Here is a 20,817-nt window from a genome sequence, read left to right as displayed (position 1 = left end):
CTGTTCCAAAACACAACAACAAAAAAGCCAGAGAGTGCAAATAAATGATACATAGGAGAGCCCTGGAAAATGAAGCATAAGCCAAACCCCAAATCAGGAGATGAAAAGAAATCAAGATCAACGCAGGAATTATTTAAATGGAAACAAAAATAACAATAAAGAATCAATGTAACTAGAAGTTGGTTCTTTGAAAAGTATGAGTAGGCAGACTAATCAAAAGACAAATATAAGGATATTAGAGACTCAGATTAAGGGACTGCATCGACATCCTCAGTGATAAGAACTGAGGCAAATATTACAAGGGGAATTTAACAGATATTATGAAGCTATTATAATCGGAGGTAATTATTTCTTAAGCAGATCATTTGTCTTTTGAGAGGACAAATTGTCTTTTGTTTGGTTTTCAACAGTGCCATTAACTAGAATTATATTCAAACCCAGTTCCAAGATCTTGATGTTGAGCATGAAGAAGAATGGCTAGCTAGCATTCAGTGTACTAACAGACACTCTTGAACTATTAGCCACTAATCTGATCATGTCCACTTAGTTCTAAGCCCATTCTCTGAACAGCATTGGTAGGTGGAGGGTGAGGTCCACAGAAATTTTCTACATGTTCACGCAAGGGTCCTGTGGTCAGTGTGTGTTCCCACCTTTCTCCCATACTCTATTCCCCAATTATCTTGCAATGCTACACAATTCATCCTTCAGTGTCATCTTTACAACCTAGGAGGCATAGGCAGTGTGCATGCAGGCTAAAACTCATTCTACATGCACGCCCTGGAAGCAAGGTTTAACTTCTCAGGACCTTTCACAAGCCTGTTCACAGTGGCTCCCTCAGTTCCTCATCTTTGTGCCAAACCCACCATTTGTGCACCAAAGCAAATACCACCTACCTCAACAAGAGGTCATAAAGCCCAGAGCAGTCAGTCAGGGAGGGAAAAGCCTATGGCGCCCATCTGCAGAGGAGCGTGTTGACGTCAACCTGGAGGAATGTGGAGAAGTGTGGAGCATGCACAGAAGGACACATTGACGTCACCCTTTCCTCAGGCATTCCCTTGATGACCCATCAGTTGTAGAGACTGACCGAACAATAGGCCTTGAGTGTGGGCATTCCTGGGGCCCCACTTCTCTCTGTGGCTTCGGCCCACTACTAGTCATGGCCAGCAAGAATGATACTGGTGAGGAGATAGCTGAGGTCCCCACCTTAGAGGCTGCCTTGGCGATGGTGGGTGGCAACCCTAGTGGAGGTGACGCCTGCTGCGTATTTGAACTAAATAACGGGGGCAGCCAGGTCTGTGAGGGCCAAAACAACTCTGAGGAGAACAGTAAGGACCCGAACTCCTCTTCGTCAGAGCATCACCAGGAGGAGCCAAGGCCCACAACCGAGCCTGTGATTAGGATTCCAAGGCGCCGTTCCTCACGAAGGCATTGGCGAACCACATTGCAGTTCACACTGGGGCAGGTGGAGGAAATGGAAAAAATGTTCAAAGAAACCCAGTACCCACATGTGCTTGCCAGGTATGTGTCTGCCACCAGGAGCTATCCCCAACCTCCCTGTTGTCTCAGGTTGAGATGTCCTTTTGTTCTTCCAGGCCATGGTTTCCTATCATCCCACCCAAAGCCACTGCTGTCTTCTCCCTCGGTGGTGGGTACAGGAGGGTGACTTGTGAAGGTGTAAAAGTCAGTATTAGCTCGTAGTGTTGAGCCGAAACAAGTGTACATAGTCAACACCACGAGTTTCCTGTCATATTTTAATTTCTGTAAATTATAGAAACATGAGTACAGTGTGCCAAAATACTCACTAGTGTAAAGTTCACCAGTGTTAAGGATTTACACTTTGTTGGGTGATCTCCTCACCAGTAGCCTGGTCATCTTTTTAGGGACTGTGTCCCTATCCATCAACTCCTTTCGGTTTCCCTTTCCCTTCCCCTGGTGCTGTTTTTTAATTTAGTACAATTTGCTCACTGTACACTTTGGCATTTATATTTGAATTTTAATAGTGTGTTAAAATTAAAATCTTTATTGTTTAGAAACTTTTATAAGAGGTGAAATCATTGGAAAAGCAAGACTAGTTCTGAGAAAGAAAGTTAAATGGGGGTGTGAGGGAGCACAGCAATATTAAAAAAGCATAGATATCATTTATGACTTTGCAGTTCATGCAAACCATGGCATGCTAAACATTTGTGGTTTTCTTTCCACAGGAAGGAACTTGCACAAGCTTTGAATATTCCTGAAGTCAAAGTGAAGGTCAGTAAATCCAAGCAAAGACAATGAACAGTCAATCTACAGCCTTCCTCAGGTCTTCAGAAACCTTGTCCTAGGCATTTCTTTTATTTAAGAATTTTTTCATTTTACATACCCACCACAGTTTCCCCCTCCTTCCCCATCTCCTGCTCTCATCCCCCCTTCCTCCCCAAACTCCCACATCCACTCCTCATAGGGGGTAAGGTCTCCATTGTGAGTCAACAAACCTGGAACATTCAGTTGGGTCAGGACCAAGTCCCTCCTCAATGCATCAAGGCTGAACAAGGCCTTGCGTTCTTGGGGATTTCCCTAGCACCAGGTTTCTCCCTAAACCCATAATGTCTCTCTCAAGATATCTCTTTCATTGTGCTCCCTTTCCATTCCTACTCCAGCTTGGACATCCAGATCCCTCATGCTCTTATCTCCCATCCCCTCCATTCTAACCCCTACCCATTTTACAGAGATCATATTTGTTTTCTCTTTTTGAGGTGATCCATGCATGTCCCTCTTTGGGACCTCCTCTTTACCTGACTTCTCTTGGGTTGTCGATTGTAGCCTCATTATTTTTTGCAAGAGAGGTTGATGCACTGCATCTCCAGAGAGGTTGATACATTGCAGCTCTAGAGAAGATGGTGCACTGCAGCTCTAGAGAAGTTGTTGTACTGCAGCTCTTGAGAGGATGAGGCACTGCAGCTCTACAGACTGGTGCACTGCAGCTGTAGAGAGGAAGATGCACTGCAGCTCTTGAGATGGTGCACTGCAGCTCTAGAGAGGATGGTGCACTGCAGCTCTAGAGGGGATGATGCAGTGCAGCTCTAGAGAGGATGATGCACTGCCGCTCTAGAGAGGATGATGCACTTCAGCTCTAGAGACTGGTGCACTGCAGCTCTAGAGACGATGTTACACTGCAGCTCTTGAGATGATGCACTGCAGCTCTAGAGGGGATGATGCAGTGCAGCTCTAGAGAGGATGATCCACTTCAGCTCTAGAGACTGGTGCACTGCGGCTCTAGAGAGGATGTTACACTGCAGCTCTAGAGATGGTGAACTGCAGCTCTAGAGACTGGTGCACTGCAGCTACTGAGAGAAGGTGGACACAAGGCACAAGAGAAAACACCCACGGTCTCCTGTTTGCAGAATCTTGAGTGTGACTCTCCAGAACCCTTATTTCTGATTTCCCCGTTCCTCTTACAAACGTAATAGGTAGGCTTTAGGAATCAAACAGGGGGAACTCTGACTTAATGTGAGCCCACATGAGTCAGCCACTGGGGCTTTATTTGAGTTCATGGAGGCATCAGGATGGTAGTAGGGCTTCTGGTCCTTTGGTTGATCTACTTTAGATTATAAATCCACATAATAGGCAGGGAGAGAAAGTACATGGAGTCACAAATGTGCAGTTTGAGAACTTCCCAATAAAATGGCCCCTCATTCACTAGGAGCCTGAGAGGATGGTGAAATCTAACAGGTAACTGTGACTGTATTTCCATAGCTAGACCATATTTAGGAAGAGCTGATTTATGACTACTTTCCTCACACTGTTGTGGACCATCTTACTCTTTACCTTTTGAAGAAAGATGGGCTTTACATGTCCTGCTGACACAGCAGGACCTAGTGTGCCCTCTGTGCTGGACAGGATTCTGGAAATATAGCTGAAGCAGAGATATTATGCTTCGTCCTGCTCGTGGAGAACATTTTATAGCAAGAAAGAACATACTGTTCAGATTAACCATGGGTGGAAGTTACCTTTTCTGCTGAACTCCTGGAGATGGCAAAGGTTTCATTGTCCTGTATGTCATTTAGGTTAAGTTAGTCAACTTTCACAAACACTGGAGACTGCAATGTCAAACCATTGTCCAGGCCCTCTCTGCCTACAACCTTTTCGCTATCCTGAAATTTCAAGAACCAACAATCCCATTGGCACCTTTGAATGCTATTTTCTTTCTAAAAATCTCCCATGCTTGTTTCTGTTGATTATCTACTTCATACTGAAGACTGCTTTTACAAACAGAAAGCTGTTCCCCTCCATATGCCTTTAAAATGTGCTGACATTTGGTGATCTACAATCTCCGCCCAAACAAGAGGAATGTATCACTAGTGAGGAGGGTATTCTACAGCTGATGGTCAAATGTCAGAATGAAGACTTTCCTTTACCCAGTTACCATATATTGAATTAACATCAAGGAACAAGTCGTAAGCTAAGCTTTCCATACAATAAAAAAGAAACCACTGAAGTGTTTATACTGCTGGAAAAAGACAGAATCATGGCCTATTGCAGAAGTTGACACACAGCTGATATTTGATTTTATGATATGAATAGAAAGTCAGTGTTATATGTCTTAAAGTGGGTTTTTATCTCCTGGCTCTGGGGTGAAAGCCAATGCTAAATCCAATCCTGTCTTCCTCTGATTTCAGACATGGTTTGTCCATCGGAGAGCAGAAGAGAGGAAGAGAGAGAGGTCTGTAGTATTACAGAGCATACCTCCTCGTACTGAAAAGGTCCTTATCCTTAGGGATAGGGACTCCTATCCCTAGAGTGCAATTTTTGTTCATGAGCTAAAGGGAAATCTGGTGACACATGTACTCAATATACAGCTTAACTAAAATTCAGCACTCATGCTAACAATAAAATCATGAATTTCCAAGTTATTAAATTTCATATGCTTTCTGGGGTTTTGTAGTATATAGATGTACACTCTTCAGGAAATGCCTTTTAAACAAAATGTCAACTTCTGTTTTTTGGGGGTGACATTTCTAAGTCATGAGTATTACTTGCACAGATGACTATTCCCTACACATGTTAGTTGTGAAACAGTGGATCACTTAAGCCTTCTTGACTCAGGCTCACTTGATCCTTTGAACAAGGGATTCAATAGTAACCCTACAAATAAGGAATCTAAGGAGAAGGTGGGCACAGATAGTATTGATGGTGGTGATTTCTTTTTATTTGGGGAGGGGTCACAGCAATTCTTTCTTTTTTCTTTTAATGAAAATAGATGTTGAAGAGGCGGGAGAGACAGAGGAGTGAAGTGGGATTTTGTGTTTGGTTGGTTGGTTGGTTAGTTGGGTGGTTGGTTTAGTTTGGTTTTTTTATTTTATCATGGGGGAGGAATGATGCAAGGGTGAAGGGAGGATATGGAGGACTGGGAAATGAACTGATTTGGGGTGCATGATGTGAAATTCACAAGGAATAAAGATTGTGTGTGTGTGTGTGTGTGTTGAAAACATACAGGCTTTTAAGGAATAATAATAAAATAAACAATAGCCAAGCTGTTGTGGTACATGCCTTTAATCCCAGCCCTGGAGAGGCAGAAGCAGGCAGATCTCTATGAGTTCAAGGCCAGCCTGGTCTACAGTGTGAGTTCCAAGAGCACCAGGACTACACAAAGAAACCCTGTCTTGAAAAACTCAAAATAAATAAATACATACATGCATATATACATACACACATACATAAAACAAAAAAACTAACATGTTAGAATAGAACAAAATGTTGTAGGTCTGGAGTCACTCAGAGATTCACTGTGACCATGAATAAATTTAAATTAGAACAGGCTGTATTAAATAAGAACTTGTGCCAGATGCTCATGACACCAAGACTACAACTGAGATCACTCCCAAGTTGCAGCCCCTGGTCATATTAATCCAAGGCATATAAAGTCAAAACCACAAGATTACATGTATTCTGTCTACATGTAAGCATGTTCTTATTTTAACATATATGTCTTGCAGTTGTCCCGGTCATTGAGCAGAGTAAGCAAGTTGGATTAAAAAACAGAAATAGTAGTTAGTCCTATGACCTATTGTCTTGCTAGAACAGCAGATTTTACAGGATCAGTCAGTTTAAGAACAGTCTTCAATGTCTTGGACAAATGGGGGAAGAAGGAGCTGCTAGGACACAGCATGTACAAGCTAGGAGCTTGCATGTTGGAGGCATTTTTGTTTTGGGTCTCTCAAGCATAGTAAGTCTAAACTTTCAATGTAATGATAACCATTACATTGCCCCCTTGAGTAGTTTCATGAGTCAAATATCTGACTCTGTGATGGATACCTGTTATTTTTTTTATTTTAAAATACTATTCAGCTCTACATAACAGCCACAGATTCCTTTGTTCTCTCCCTTCCTGCCCCCTTTCCCTTCCCCCCATCCCACCCCCCATTCCCACCGCCTCCAGATCAAGGTCTCCCCCGAGGACTGGGATAGACCTGATAGACTCAGTCCAGGCAGGTCCAGTCCCCTCCTCCTAGATTGAGCCAATCGTCCCTGCATGACTGGACTGCTACTCACATCACCAGTGAGGCTACCTGGAAAATGGGACCCCAAGAAAGACACAGAGAAATGGATGAGATCTACATGAACAGCCTGGACATGAGTGGGAGCAATGAAGGGTGAGGGTCGAGGGAAAGAGAGCGGGAGATTCTAGCTGGATCAAGAAAAGAGAGGGAGAACAAGGAATAGGAGACCATGGTAAATGAAGACCACATGAGAAAAGGAAGAAACAAAGAGCTAAAGAGGCCCACAGAAATCCACAAAGATACCCCCACAAAAGACTGCTGGCAATGGTTGCGAGACAGCCGGCACTGACCTACTCTGGTGATGGGATGGCCAAACACCCTAATAGTTGTGCCATAAACCCCAATCCAAGGACTGAGGAATCTGGATGCAGACATCCACGGCTAGGCCCCGGGTGGAGCGCTGGGAGTCTAATTAGTGAGAAAGAGGAGGGTATATATGAGTGAGAATTGTTGAAACCAAGGTTGGATAAAGCATAGGGACAAATAACAGAATGAATGGAAACACATTAACTATGAACCAAAGGCTGAGGGGCCCCCAACTGGATCAGGTCCTCTGAATAGGTGAGACAGTCAATTGGCTTGATCTGTTTGGGAGGCATCTAGGCAGTGGTACCAGGTCCTGGGCTAGTTGCATACCTGTTATTTTTAAAGCTTTTTGATAGAGGGAAAACAGTTTCCTTTAGACCAGAATTCCAGCCTTTGGTTGAGGATAAAGGGTGAGGAACTAAACTCTCTTCTGTAACTGCTTCTCAGCTGATATTAGGATGTTCTTGTCAGGAACACTGAAGGCTGTAAAGCAAATCAAAGGCCAATGTTAGGCGTTCAGGAAGTGGACAGCATTCATCAGAAGCATCTGGTTTGCTGTGGAGACAAGGAGAAATCACATTGGCTGGACTGGTTCACATAAGCTTTCAGCAAGTCCAAGGCTCATGGCCTTTGAAGCAGTTTGTTGTCTGCAGCCCACTCCTGATGTCTGTTGGCTGAGTGGAAATCTGGTGGTACAGATGTAGACTGGGGACAGAAGTTAAATTTTGGAAATTTAAAGGAGAATCTTAGATGTGAACTTTCTCCTCAGTAATAAGCAGCAGGTAGGGAAGCATAGGCTATTGATTGAGAGGAGTACCTATCTGGAGTCCATTTGATGTGTGACATGTGGATCCAAGTTGTGTCTTTTTATAGCTTATATGGATTTTTAAAATTTACAACAGATAAAATTTTAGATACATTACTATTAATGTTGTTTCTAATATGTACAGAAATCGGAAATGTAAAAAATGTAGTAGACTCATGCCTTTGACTCATAGTAAAAGCTTGAGGACTCAAAAAATACAAAATCAAACACTTGAACACCTTTTCCCAGAGGGCTGAAATTTTGTATATGTAAAAGAAAGAGATGTTTTCAGCACAATAAAATGCATCTTTAAGTCTCTTGTTAGAAAACATCTTGACCAAGATGATGGTGAAATTACATGGCTGTTATCTTTTTTTTTAATCCTGTTTTTCTAACAATTGTTGAATATATTGTAGTAAATTAAGGATACTCACACACATATATTTAATTATTAAGCCTTTTTGTAATAAATTTTAAGTTAACCATTTTCTTGTAGATTTTATAGATCTTTAACTGCACACAATAAACTTTAAAATCTTAAATTACAGAAAATGTACTGAATAGTTTTGCAAACTGTTTTTTTAAAAATTGACATGTTTATTTATTTTTTAATTTTATAGTTTGATTTAATTTTACATATCAGCCACGGATTCCTCTGTCCTCCCTTCTGCCCCACCCCCATTGTACGCCTAGCCCACCCCCATTCCCATCTCCTCCAGGGCAAGGACACCTCTCTGGATTCAGCTCCACCTGGTAGATTCAGTCCAGGCAGGTCTAGTTCCCTCCTACCAGACTGAGCATAGTGTCCCTGCATAGGCCCCAGGTTCCAAACAGCCAGCTCATGCACTGAGGACAGGTCCCAGTCCCACTGCCTGGGGGCCTCCCAAAGAGTTCAAGCTAAACAACTGTCTCACTTTTCTAGAGGGCCTGAACCAGTTGGGGGATCCTCAGCTATTGGTTCATAGTTCATGTGTTTCCACTAGTTTGGCTCTTTGTCCCTGTGCTTTTTCTAATCTTGGTCTCAACAATTCTCACTCATACAATCCCTCCTCTTTCTCTCTGATTGGATTCCTGGACCTCCACCTGGGGCATGGCCATGGATCTCTGAATCTGCTTCCATCAGTCATTGGATGAGATTTTTAGCACGACACTTAGGGTGTTTGGCCATCCTATCACCAGAGTAGGTCCATTCGGGCTTTCTCTCAACCATTGCCGGTAGTCTATTGTGAAGGTATCTTTGTGGATTTCTGGAGACCGCTCTAGCTCTTTGCTTCTTCCTATTCCCATGGGGTTTTCATTTATCATGGTCTCTTTTTCTTGTTCTCCCCACTCTGTACTTGATACAGCTGGGATCTCCCGCTCCCCTAAGCTCTCTTTCCCTTGAACTTTGCCCTTCATTACACCCCCATGTTCAGTTTGCTCATGTAGATCTCATCCATTTCTCTGTCATTGGGCGACCCATGTATCTTTCTTGGGGTCCTGTTTTCGAAGGAGCCTCCCTTGATTTGTGAGTAGCAGTCTAGTCGTCCTTTGTTTTACATCTAGTATCCTCCTAGGAGTTAGTACATACAATGTTTGTCTTTCTGAGTCTGGGTTACTTCACTCAGGATGATTTTTTTCTAGATCCATCCATTTGCCTGCAAACCTCATGATGTCATTGTTTTTCTCTGCTGAGTAGTACTCCATTGTGTATATGTACCACATTTTATTTATCCATTCTTCAGTTGAACGGCATCTAGGTTGTTTCCACATTCTGGCTATTACAAACAATGCTGCTATAAACATAGCTGAGCATGTGCCGTTGTGGTATGATTGAGCATTCCTTGGGTATATGCCCAAGAGTGGTATAGCTGGGTCTTGGGGGAAATTGATTCCCAATTTTCTAAGAAAGTGCCATATTGTTTTCCAAAGTGGCTCTGCAAGCTTGCATTCCCACCAACGGTGGAGGACAGTTCCCCTTACTCCATATATTCTCCAGCATAAGCTGTCTATCGTGTTTTTGATCTTAGCCATTCTGACAGCTGATAGGTGGTATCTCAGTGTCATTTTGATTTGCATTTGCCTGATGATTAGGGGTTTGAGCAATTCCTTATATGTCTTTCAGCTATTTGAGCTTCCTATGTTGAGAGTTCTATTTTTAGCTCTAGCGCATTTCTTAATTGGAATGTTGGGCATTTTGATGTCTAATTTCTTGAGTTCTTTATATATTCTGGATATCAGCCCTCTGTCAGATGTGGGATTGGAGAAGATGTTTTCCCACGCTCTAGGCTGTCGCTTTGTCTTGTTGACCATGTCCTTTGCTCTACAAAAACTTCTCAGTTTCAAGAGGTCCCATTGATTGATTCTTTTTCTCAGTGTCTATGTTACTGGTGTTATTTAAGAAGTGATCTCCCATGCCAATGTGTTCAGGACTACTTCCTACTTTCTCTTCTATCAGGTTGAGAGTAACTGTATTTATTTTGAGGTCTTTGATCCACTTGGACAGATATGGATCATATGGATCTATTTGTAGCCTTCTACATGTTGACATCCAGTTATGCCAGCATCATTTGTTGAAGATGCTTTTGTTTTTCCATAGTACAGTTTTGGCTTCTTTGTCAAAAAGTGTATGTTCATAGGTGTGCAGATTAATGTCAGGGTATTCAATTCGATTCCATTGTTCCACATGTCGGTTTTTATGCCAGGACCAAGCTGATTTTATTACTGTAGCTCTATAGTAGAGCTTGAGGTCAGTGATCGTGATGCCTCCAGAGTTATTTTATTGTACAGGATTCTTTTAGCTATCCTGGGGTTTTTGCTTTTCCATATGAAGTTGAGTATTATTCTTTCCAGGTCTGTGAAGAATTGTGTTGGTATTTTTAAGGGATTGTATTGAATCTGTAGATTGCTTTTGGTAAGATTGCCATATTTACTATGTTAATTCTGCCTATCCATGAACATAGGATATCTTTCCATTTTCTGACATCTTCAATTTCTTTTTTCATGGACTTAAAGTTCTTGTAATATAGGTCCTTTACTTGCTTAGTTAGAATTACGGAAGGTATTTTATAATATTTGTGGCTATTGTAAAGGGTAATGTATCTCTGATTTCCTTCTCAGCCTTTTTGTCAATTGTATAAAGGAGGGCTACTGATTTTTTTAGTTGATCTTGTGTCCTGCTATGTTACTGAAGGTGTTTATAAGCTCTATCAGTTCTTGGTTGAATTTTTGGGGTCACTCATGTATACTCTCATGTCATCTGCAAAAAGCAAAAGCTTGACTACTTCCTTTCCAATTTGTATCCCCTTAATCTCCTTATGTTGTCTTATTGCTCTGGCTAGAACTTCAAGTACTATATTGAATAAGTATGGGGAGCACGGACAGCCTTGCCTCATTCCTGATTTTAGTGGAATCACTTTGAGTTTCTCTCCATTTAATTTGATGTTGGCTGTTGGCTTGCTGTAATTGCCTTTATTATGTTTAGGTGTGTTCCCTGTATTCCTGATCTCTCCAATACAGTTATCATGAAGGGGTGTTGGATTTTGTCAAATGCCTTTTCCGCATCTAGTGAGAGGACAATGTGGTTTTTTTTCTTTCAGTTTGTTTATATGGTGTATTACATTGACAGACTGTTGTATATCGAACCAACCTTGCATCCCTGGGATGAAGCCTACTTGATCATAGTGGATAATTGTTTTGATGTATTTTTGGAGTCTGTTTGCCAGTATTTTATTGAGTATTTTTGCATCAATGTTCATGAGGGAGATCGGTCTGTAGTTGTCTTTTTTTGTTGTATCTTTGTTTAGTTTAGGAATCAGGGTAATTGTAGCCTCACAGAAGGAATTTGGTAATGTTCCTTCTGTTTCTATTGTGTGGAACCATATAAAGAGTATTAGTATTAACTCTTCTTTGAAGATCTGGTAGAATTCTGCATTGAAACCATGTGGTCCTGGACTTTTTTGGTTGGCAGACTTTTAATTACTGATACTATTTCCTTAAGGATTATTGGACTATTTAAATAGTTTATCTGGACTTCATTTCACATAGGTATGTCTTACCTATCCAGAAAATTATCCATTTCTTTTAGATTTTCCAGTTTTATGGAGTAGAGGCTTTTGAACTATGACCTGATGATTCTCTGGATTTCCTCATTGTGTGTTGTTATGTCCCCCTTTTCATTTCTGATTTTGTTTTTTTTTGTTTGTTTTGTTTTTCATTTTTTTATTTTACAATACTATTCAGTTCTACATAACAACCACAGATTCCCTTGTTCTCCCCCTTCATGCCCCCCTCCCCTTCGCCCCAGCCCACCCCTCATTCCCACCACCTCCAGATCAAGGCCTCTCTCTGTCTTTTGGTTAATTTGGATTAGGTCTTGTCTAGTTTGTTGACTTTCTCAAAAAACCAACTCTTTGTTTCATTAATTTTTTGTATAATTCTCTTTGTTTCTATTTTATAGATTTCAGCTCTCAATTTGATTATTTCCTGGCATCTATTCTTCCTGGGTGATTTTGCTTCTTCTTGTTCTAGAGCTTTCAAGTGTGCTGTTAAGTCACTAGTGTGAGATTTCTCCAACTTCTTTAAGTGGGCATTTAGTGCTATGAATTTCCCTCTTAGCACTGCTTTCATAGTGTCCCATAAGTTTGGTTATGTGGTATATTCATTTTCATTGTTCTCTAGGAAGTTTTTAATTTCTTTCTTTATTTCTTCTTTAACCGATTGGTGATTCAGTTGAATATTATTGAGTTTCCATGAGATTGTAGGTTTTCTGTAGTTTTTGTTGTTGTTGAAATCTAACTTTAAACTATGGTGGTCTGATAAAACACAGGAGGTTATTCCAATTGTTTTGTATCTGTTGAGATTTGCTTTGTGGCCAAGTATGTGGTCGATTTTAGAGAAGGTTCCATGGGGTGCTGAGAAGAAGTTATATTCTTTTTTGTTAGGATAGAATGTTCTGTAGATATGGATTAAGTCCATTTGAGTCATAACATCAGTTAAGTCCTTTGTTTCTCTGGTAAGTTTTAATTTGGCAGATCTGTCCAGTGGTAAAAGTGGGGTGTTGAAGTCTCCCACTATTAATGTGTGGGGTTTTATATGTGATTTAAGCTTTAGTAAGGTTTCTTTTACATATGTGGGTGCCCTTGTGTTTGGGGCATAAATGTTCAGAATTGAAACTTCATCTTGGTGGATCTTTCCTGTGATGAGTATGTAATGCCCTTCTTGATCTCTTTTGATTGATTTTAGTTTGTAGTCTATCTTGCTGGATATTAGGATGGCTACACCCTCTTGCTTCTTAAGACCATTTGATTGGAAAGTCTTTTCCCAGCCTTTGATTCTTAGGTGTGTCTGTCTCTGAATTTGAGATGTGTTTCTTGTATGCAGCAGAGAGATGGGATATATTAGTCTGCTTTCGTATCCATTCTGTTAGTCTGTGTCTTTTTATAGTTGAATTAATTCCATTGATATTAAGGGATATTAATGACCAGTGATTGTTCTTTCCTGTTATTGGTTTTTGTTTGTTGTTGTTATTGTTGTTGTTGTTGTTGTTGCTGTTGTTGTTGTTGTTTTGGTGGTAGTGTGTGTGTGTACTTCTCTGCTTTGGTGTTTACTGCTGTGGTGTTTACCGTTGCCTGTGTTTTCGAGGGTGTATCTGACTTCCTTAGGTTGGAATTTTCCTTCTAGTGCTTTCTGTAGGGCTGGGTTTGTGAATAAGTATTATTTAAACCTGGCCTTGTCTTGGAATGTCTTGTTCACTCCGTCTATGATGATGGAAAGTTTTGCTGAGTATATTACTCTAGGCTGGCATCCATGGTCTCTTAGTGTCTGCATTACATCTGTCCAGGTCCTTCTGGCTTTCAAAGTCTCCACTGGGAAATCGGGTGTTATTCTGATGGGTTTGCCTTTTTAAGTCACTTGGCCTTTTTCTTTGCTGCTCTTTATATTCTATCTTTATTCTGTGTGTTTAGTTGTTTAATGTGGCGAGGGGACTTTTTTGGGGGAATCTAGTCTGGTGTTCTATAGGCTTCTTGTATCTTCATATGCATTTCCTTCTTTAAGTTGGGAAAGTTTTCTTCTATGATCTTGTTGAATATATTTTCTGTGCCTTTGAGTTGGTATTCGTCTCCTTCCTGTATCCCTGTTATTCATAGGTTTGGTCTTTTCACGGTGTCCCAAATTTCCTGGACAATTTGGGTCATGACTTTGTTGGCTTTAGTGTTTTATTTGACTAATGAATCTATTTCTTCTACTGTGTCTTCAATGCCAGAGATTCTCTCTTCCATCTCTTACATTCTGTTGATTATACTTGCATCTGTAGTTCCTGTTCATTTACTCAGATTTTCTATTTCCAGCATTCCCTCTGTTTACGTCTTCTTCATTTTTTTCTATTTCCCTTTTCAAGCCTTGGACTGTTTCCTTTATTTGTTTCATTGCTTTTTCATGGTTTTCTTTCAGGAATTTATTGTTTTCCTCTGATTTATTTGTCTTTTCCCCTAGTTTTTTTATAGCGTTCTTCCCATTTTTTGTTTGTCTTTTCCTCAGTTTCATTTTTGATTTCTTCTTTAAAGGCCTCTAGCATCTTCATGATGTTATTCTTAAGGTTGCGTTCTTCTGTTTCTTCCATTTTGTGATGCTCAGGTCTTGCTGTTGGAGGAGGGCTAGGTTCTGGTGATGCTGCATTGCTCTTTATTTTGTTGTATGTACTTGTGCCTGGATTTCTGCCCATCTCCTTGTAGATTCGTTCTTGGTCTTATCATCACTCTTGGTCCAGACAGAGCTCTCTGGTCTGGATGGGAGCTCCAGGACAGATGGCAGCTGGGGCACTGCTCACCTAGTTTTACAAACTATTAAGGTGAAGGTATTATTAAGGTATTATTGAGATAAAGTTGATATTTTTGCAAAAGTCTTAGAGAGTTCAATGAAACCAGTAGTCTGTTTTTTTGTCTGTTTTGCTTTGCCCTCTTTCCCCTGTCATAAAATCTGGTAGATTCTCTGACTCAGGACAGAGAGGAAATGTTGTTTGGTTTTAGACACATGCTTGGATTTGGGAAAGGAGAGCCATAATCCAACTCCAGAGCCAGCTTTTTAATAAAGCAGAACAGCATAAAACAATATTTCAGTATTATCCATATCTAAAAGATACCCAAATTCCTGTAAAACAGAATCCAGTAACGGGGATTCCTGGTTATCAAAGCAGCCAGGGCAGGCAAATGAGGCAGCAGCCACTGAGACAGTAGCCTCAATGATGGTTCTCCCTTGCTGGATCTGACAAAATGAATAAAACAGAAAACTCTTTAGAAAAAAATATTCATGAATGAGTTAAATGCTACAAAATATACTATTCAAACAGCTGTTTTCTTTATTAAATGCACTTTGCATAGAAGTTATTGTAGTTGAACAACTTTAACAAAGTGAAAACTTGAAATTTCTTTTAAATATTACCATTTTAGAACAGTCATTCATGTATGTATAAACTGCTCTATTTATCTTTGACTGGTTATCTGAATTAAAAATGGTAATTGCAAGTTAAATTGAGAAAGCTACTTTGTGCTGACATTAGAATTGCCAAGCTAATTCTCAAAAGTGTATGTTATCTGAATTGATATTCATATTTTCTGTCCATTTTACCCTACACCATGTTTTTAATGCCTAGCGGCATTATGTTGATATGTAAATTCAATGTTTTCAAGGACATCAAAAGAACAACAGGAAATTCAGGTAAGTGAGGCAAAGGTATACAAGAGGTAAGATATATGCTAGTATTCAGATAAACACAGTGAGGTATAAAATTAGACAAGAAGTCAATTTATCCCAGATTGTAGGAAAGGAATGGGTTTCCTGGAGACAGATACATTTAAAATTGAAAGTAGTGGCATAAATTGGGGCTAAACAATGGAAAGCATTGTGAAGTATTCAGAAATTCCAAGGAGAAAGCCTGTGCCAAATCACTAAGGCAATGGCAGAGGGAGATAATCTGAGGACAGGAAAGTGCCCCAGTGCTTCTGAATGATGCAAGCCTGAGTGTCTGTGGAGCTAAAGGGAAACAGAAATCCTTCACAACAACAAATACAGCACTGAAATAAATAAACAAAAGCCTTTCATCCAGCAACAACAAAAACTGCTCAAAGGAAAACTGGTAAAACGTGCAACAAGCAAACCAAGTTTCTCTATCAGTATGATAACATCTTCATCTATATCCTTAAATTTACACTCTCTGAGGATGTCTGCGGCTATATAAACATGACCTTTCCAAGAATCAACTTGAGGAAGGGTTTCAAAAAACCATTCTGTTCAACTCTGCCACAACTGTGTCATTGGAATGAAAGTGAATGGCCCATGCATTGGCCATATTGTGCCTTCAGGTGAATTGTATGACCTTCCAAAAGCAATCCAGATATGTAAATGTTATAGGACCCAACATGTAAACCATGACAGACAGAGCAATTGTTTAAGGCCACAGGGGCTGTATTCAGAAGTCCAACTGTGTGTGTGTGTTCTGAATCTGTGAACTTAAGCAAAAGCAGATAAGACTATTGGAAAAATGACTTGCATTTTACTCAAAGGAGATTATTTTTCTTGTCCTTCTTGTCTAACTATACACATACCCACATATGTGTATAATATATATATATATATATATATATATATATATATATATATATATATAATAGGTACTTCCATACTAATAACATTACAGTATTTTTAAGCAATCTAGAGGTACATTTCAGCATACAGGAAGACATTCACAGAAGTTGTCATATATTTACCTAAAATATCCCAGGACAGGCCATGCGTAAAATGAAGAATGCCATTTGTAATATCAATTTCAGGCATCCTATGTTCTATTCAAACGCTATTATTTGATATTTTTCTAGCACAATAAGCAGAGATTGGCTGACCAGCACAGTCTCTGAGGAGGGAGGGTCAGGTCTGGACCACCCTATCTCTGGGGATATCTTTCTGTATGCTGTGAATGTATTGCTCTGAATGATTGTTAATAAAATGCTGATTGGCCAGTAGCCAGGCAGGAAGTGTAGGTGGGATAAAGCGAGAGGAGAATTATGGGAAGTGGAAGGCTAAGTCAGGAGATGCTTGCAGCTGCTGCTGCCACTGGCATGAGAAGTAAAATGTAAAGATACCGGTAAGCCATGAGCCATGTGGCAAAGTATCGATTTATAGAAATCAGTTATTTTAAAATATAAGAACTAGATAGCAAAAAGCCTGCCACAGCCATACTATAGTGGTATTTTATTTGTTCTGAAATGTTATTTTCATTGTATGTTAATAAATAAAGTTGCCCAGGGGTCAGAGCTATTAGAGCCATAGTAAGAGCATGATGGTGGTGGTGCACACCTTTGATCCCAGCACTTGGTAGAATAGCTAGGTAGATCTCTGTGTGTTCAGGGATACAGCTAGCATTGGAGACATACGCCTTTAAGACCTGGAGGGTAGTACTTACAGGCAGTGACGAGACAGTCATGTGTTTGGGTTTACAACCAATGAGAAAGCAGAACAGAAAGACTATTTAAAGATAGACACACAGAAAGTAGCTCTCTTTCGGGGAAGCTAGGAGCACTGCAGGAGGTAAGATTTTAGCTCTGAGCTCTGACCTCTCGGCTTTCTCTTTTACAATGGTTCTGTGTTTCTTATTTTAATAAGATGGTTGGTTACATCTACACCATACAGTTTATAAGTAATATAAATCTCTGTGTTTACAGGTGTCTGAGCAGCTGCAGACCCTAGCGGAACTGGAGAAAACACCAACTACACACTTTCTCCTTCAGTTAGGAGGTTTGAGCAGACCTCACTGCAACACTGATGGCCTCCTGACAGTGTGTACCATCCTAGTGCAAGAAGAACCGGAGAGCACAGATTCCCAAGCACCCCTTGCCTTTCCCAATCATGGTGCCCCTTCAACAGTCCTTTTTACTAAGGGACAGGAGAGGATACTCAGTGTCCCTCCTCATTCAGAAAACTTGGATGTTTGCCCTGCTAATGCATGCAGTGAGGCAGCTTGGGACTGGCCAGTAGAGGCCCAAGGACAGCCATTCCAAGAGAATCTCTGGAGCATTGCTGGATTCCTGAAACTAACAGTCACTCAGATTCTGTGTGCTTCTCCTTCTGGACATGCCCACAGTTCTTGGGAAAGGAGAGCCTTTCTCAGAGGATACTACTTAGATGCCACTTGCCATGAGTCACCATTGGCAAGTACATTCACTGCCCCTTGAGAGGGGTAATTTCCCATTTCCCTTTTCCTTGTTCAACTACCTTATTGGCTAAATGGCCAGATATGTGGAGGGAGGCCAGCGAGCCTCAGCATGGACGTTACCCTCTGACCATAAACCACAGTTTTCCCAGTCTCCCCAACCTGACACCCCCTTAATTGTCCTCCAAAGGAATGAGGACACCTCACTCAAATGGGGGAAGCACTTGACCAGCATCAAAGACCCAAGAGACATTAGACATCCAGGGGTGATTCGACTGACTGGGCACAAGTTCAGGTGCGAGAATCCCTCTGAGGACAAAACATTCAAACTCCCTCACTCATGTACTACAGATAGACAACAGTCTTAGGGATTCTATAAAGAGAAAATCCAATAAGAAGACCCTGGACCCTATAAAGAGGAACAAGGGAGGAAAAGTTACACTTTTGCAGGAGGTTGCTGAGTGCAGGAGTTACCCATTGAGCAGGGAACCCAGACCATCTACCTTACAGTCTCTCGCCAGGCACATACCTGAGAAGGTGAAAAGAAGCCTGGCTAAGTCTACTGTGTTTGAAGAACCTATGGACTTTGACCAATTGGACACCAGAGTAAGTGTAACATCTTCAGGACACTCTGTTGGAGATGCTAGTGAAAAATTCAAAGATAACACAGTGCCTGGGCCATCTTCTGCTGACTCTCCCAGTGACCAACATGGACCGGTAATATCCCCACATATTCGCTAAAGAGGCCCACAGAAATCCACAAAGATACCCCCACAAAAGACTGCTGGCAATGGCCGAGAGACAGCTGGCACTGACCTACTCTGGTGATGGGATGGCCAAACACCCTAATAGTTGTGCCAGAAACCCCATCCAAGGACTGAGGAATCTGGATGCAGACATCTACGGCTAGGCCCCAGGTGGAGCGCTTGGAGTCTAATTAGCGAGAAAGAGGAGGGTTTATATGAGTGAGAATTGTTGAAACCAAGGTTGGATAAAGCACAGGGACAAATAGCCAAATGAATGGAAACACATGAACTATGAACCAAAGGCTGAGGTGCCCCCAACTGGATCAGGCCCTCTGAATAGGTGAGACAGTTGATTAGCTTGATCTGTTTGGGAGGCATCTAGGCAGTGGTACCAGGTCCTGGGCTCGTTGCATGAACACCGGGGACTCAAGGACATGTTCTCACTTCAGAAGGTGCCCTAGAGAATTCCACATATACATAAGAGGTGGTAGGAACTCCCAAGTCTGCCAAGTGGACACTTGGGCCTTCTCAATACACACCAAGGGCTCTAGCACCTTCACCATTTTCCCCAGGGGATCTGAATGCTTCCATATCTGTCATGGGGACTCCAGGATTGTCAACATCTAGAGCAGAGGTCAAAGACCTATTCTCTCTCACAAAATGAGCTTCAATCATTCTCCTGCTATGAAAAGGGACCCTGCATATTCCCACTGTGGCAAAAGGAGACGGAGAGATCCTCCCTCTGAACAAGGGGATTTCAAGGTGTCCCTATCAGACCTAGTGAGCTTCTTACATCCACTGCTGGGCAAAAAGTCCCTCCTGTCTCGTCACTGGTCTTTGGGCTTCAAATAGGCCCTGCTGGCCAAAATGGCCCTCCTGTCTTGTCATGGGGCCCAAAATAACCGAATATATTCCAAGACACTCCAAGTGAGACACACAAGTTCCACATCTGCCCAAGGTGCTGACACAACACATCCTTCCCTACTTTCCCAGGGGTCTCTAAGACTTTCAACATCTGTAGGAGAGGCTCTTGGATTTTCGCCATATACACCTGGGATATCAAGACATTCCCCACCTGCCCAGCTTTCTCTGGGTTCTACCTTATCTGATCAAGGTACTTTGGGAAGGGATACATCTACAAAAGGGGCTCCAGCCACATCCCCACCTTAAGAAATGGTTCTCCGATTCAACACATCTACAAAAGATGTTCCAGGACATAGTCCACCTGTACACAGAGTTCTGGATCCAACCCCTATGTGATCAAGGGGCCATGGCATATGTCAGGTGTACACAAGTGTCTGTAGCAACTTTCACATCCTGAGAAGGGGATTCCTTTGATTCCACCTGTACATGAGCACCCACAGGACCTCCCCACCCTTTACAGGAGGTTGTGAGAATGTTCCAATCCCTTCAAGAGTATCAGAAATCTGCCACAACTATGTAAGAGGGTATTGACCTTTCCTTCCTCATCTCACAAAGGGCCCTGGGATCTACTATATCCAACCAAGGTGCTTTACGATCTTCTGCATCCACACAAGAGGGTTTCAAGTATATCCCTTCTAAGGATGGTAATATTAGATATTCTCCCTCTAACAAAGTGGACCAAGTGCATCTCGTGTCTACCAAAAAGAAGTTGAGAGTTGATCCTTCCAATCAAGGGGGCGTCAGTATTACTCCTCTGAGGAAGACAGTTTCAACCTTCTCCCTAATGCAAAAGGGGGACCTTGTATCATCTCCTGCTCCCAAAGAACCATCAATAGCTACAAGTACCCCTCAGGTGAGTCTCACTTCTTTATCTGACCAAAAGGCCCTGGAGTGTTCCACATGTGACCACAAGCCTGTGGCAATTGACTTCCACATTTGACCACCAGACTGTGGGCCTTGGCTTCCACATGTGACCACCAGACTGTGGGACTTGGCTAGTCTGCTCAAGGGTTTCTTGCACATTCCACATCTTCTCAAGCGAATCAAAGGCCTTCTCTGTCTGTCCCAAAATGTCTATGGAAATTACATCTGTGACTGTTATGTAGAACTGAATAGTAATGTAAAATAAAATAAAATAAAAAATACCAAAAAGAAGTAATTGTAGGATTTGATACAGGGGATTCCTGTCAATTTTTTTGTCTTACATTTTGTACAAGGGCTAAAGAAATGGTGTGATGAATGAAATGCTCTACACAGCATGAGGATCAAAGTTCAGATCCCTACCTATGTAAAATCTAGGGATGGTGACATACACGT

At 41.5% G+C, this 20,817-nt stretch overlaps 2 protein-coding genes across 2 annotated transcripts in view; one reads left to right on the top strand and one right to left on the bottom strand.

Annotated features, from left to right (window-relative positions):
- Positions 1 to 20,817, bottom strand: part of LOC143270773 (uncharacterized) — a 151,662-nt gene that overhangs the window by 95,857 nt on the left and 34,988 nt on the right. The gene's annotated exons all lie outside the window — the stretch shown is intronic.
- Positions 912 to 4,848, top strand: LOC143270953 (homeobox protein Rhox13-like). Its single transcript, XM_076562352.1, has 3 exons — positions 912 to 1,518; positions 2,202 to 2,247; positions 4,656 to 4,848. Exons 1-3 carry the CDS (start codon positions 1,157 to 1,159, stop codon positions 4,773 to 4,775), a joined length of 528 nt encoding a protein of 175 aa, XP_076418467.1. The 5' UTR covers positions 912 to 1,156; the 3' UTR covers positions 4,776 to 4,848.

Source organism: Peromyscus maniculatus, chromosome X (assembly GCF_049852395.1).
Source record: "Peromyscus maniculatus bairdii isolate BWxNUB_F1_BW_parent chromosome X, HU_Pman_BW_mat_3.1, whole genome shotgun sequence".
Classification (NCBI taxonomy): domain Eukaryota; kingdom Metazoa; phylum Chordata; class Mammalia; order Rodentia; family Cricetidae; genus Peromyscus; species Peromyscus maniculatus.
This window is presented reverse-complemented; position numbering and strand designations above follow the sequence as displayed.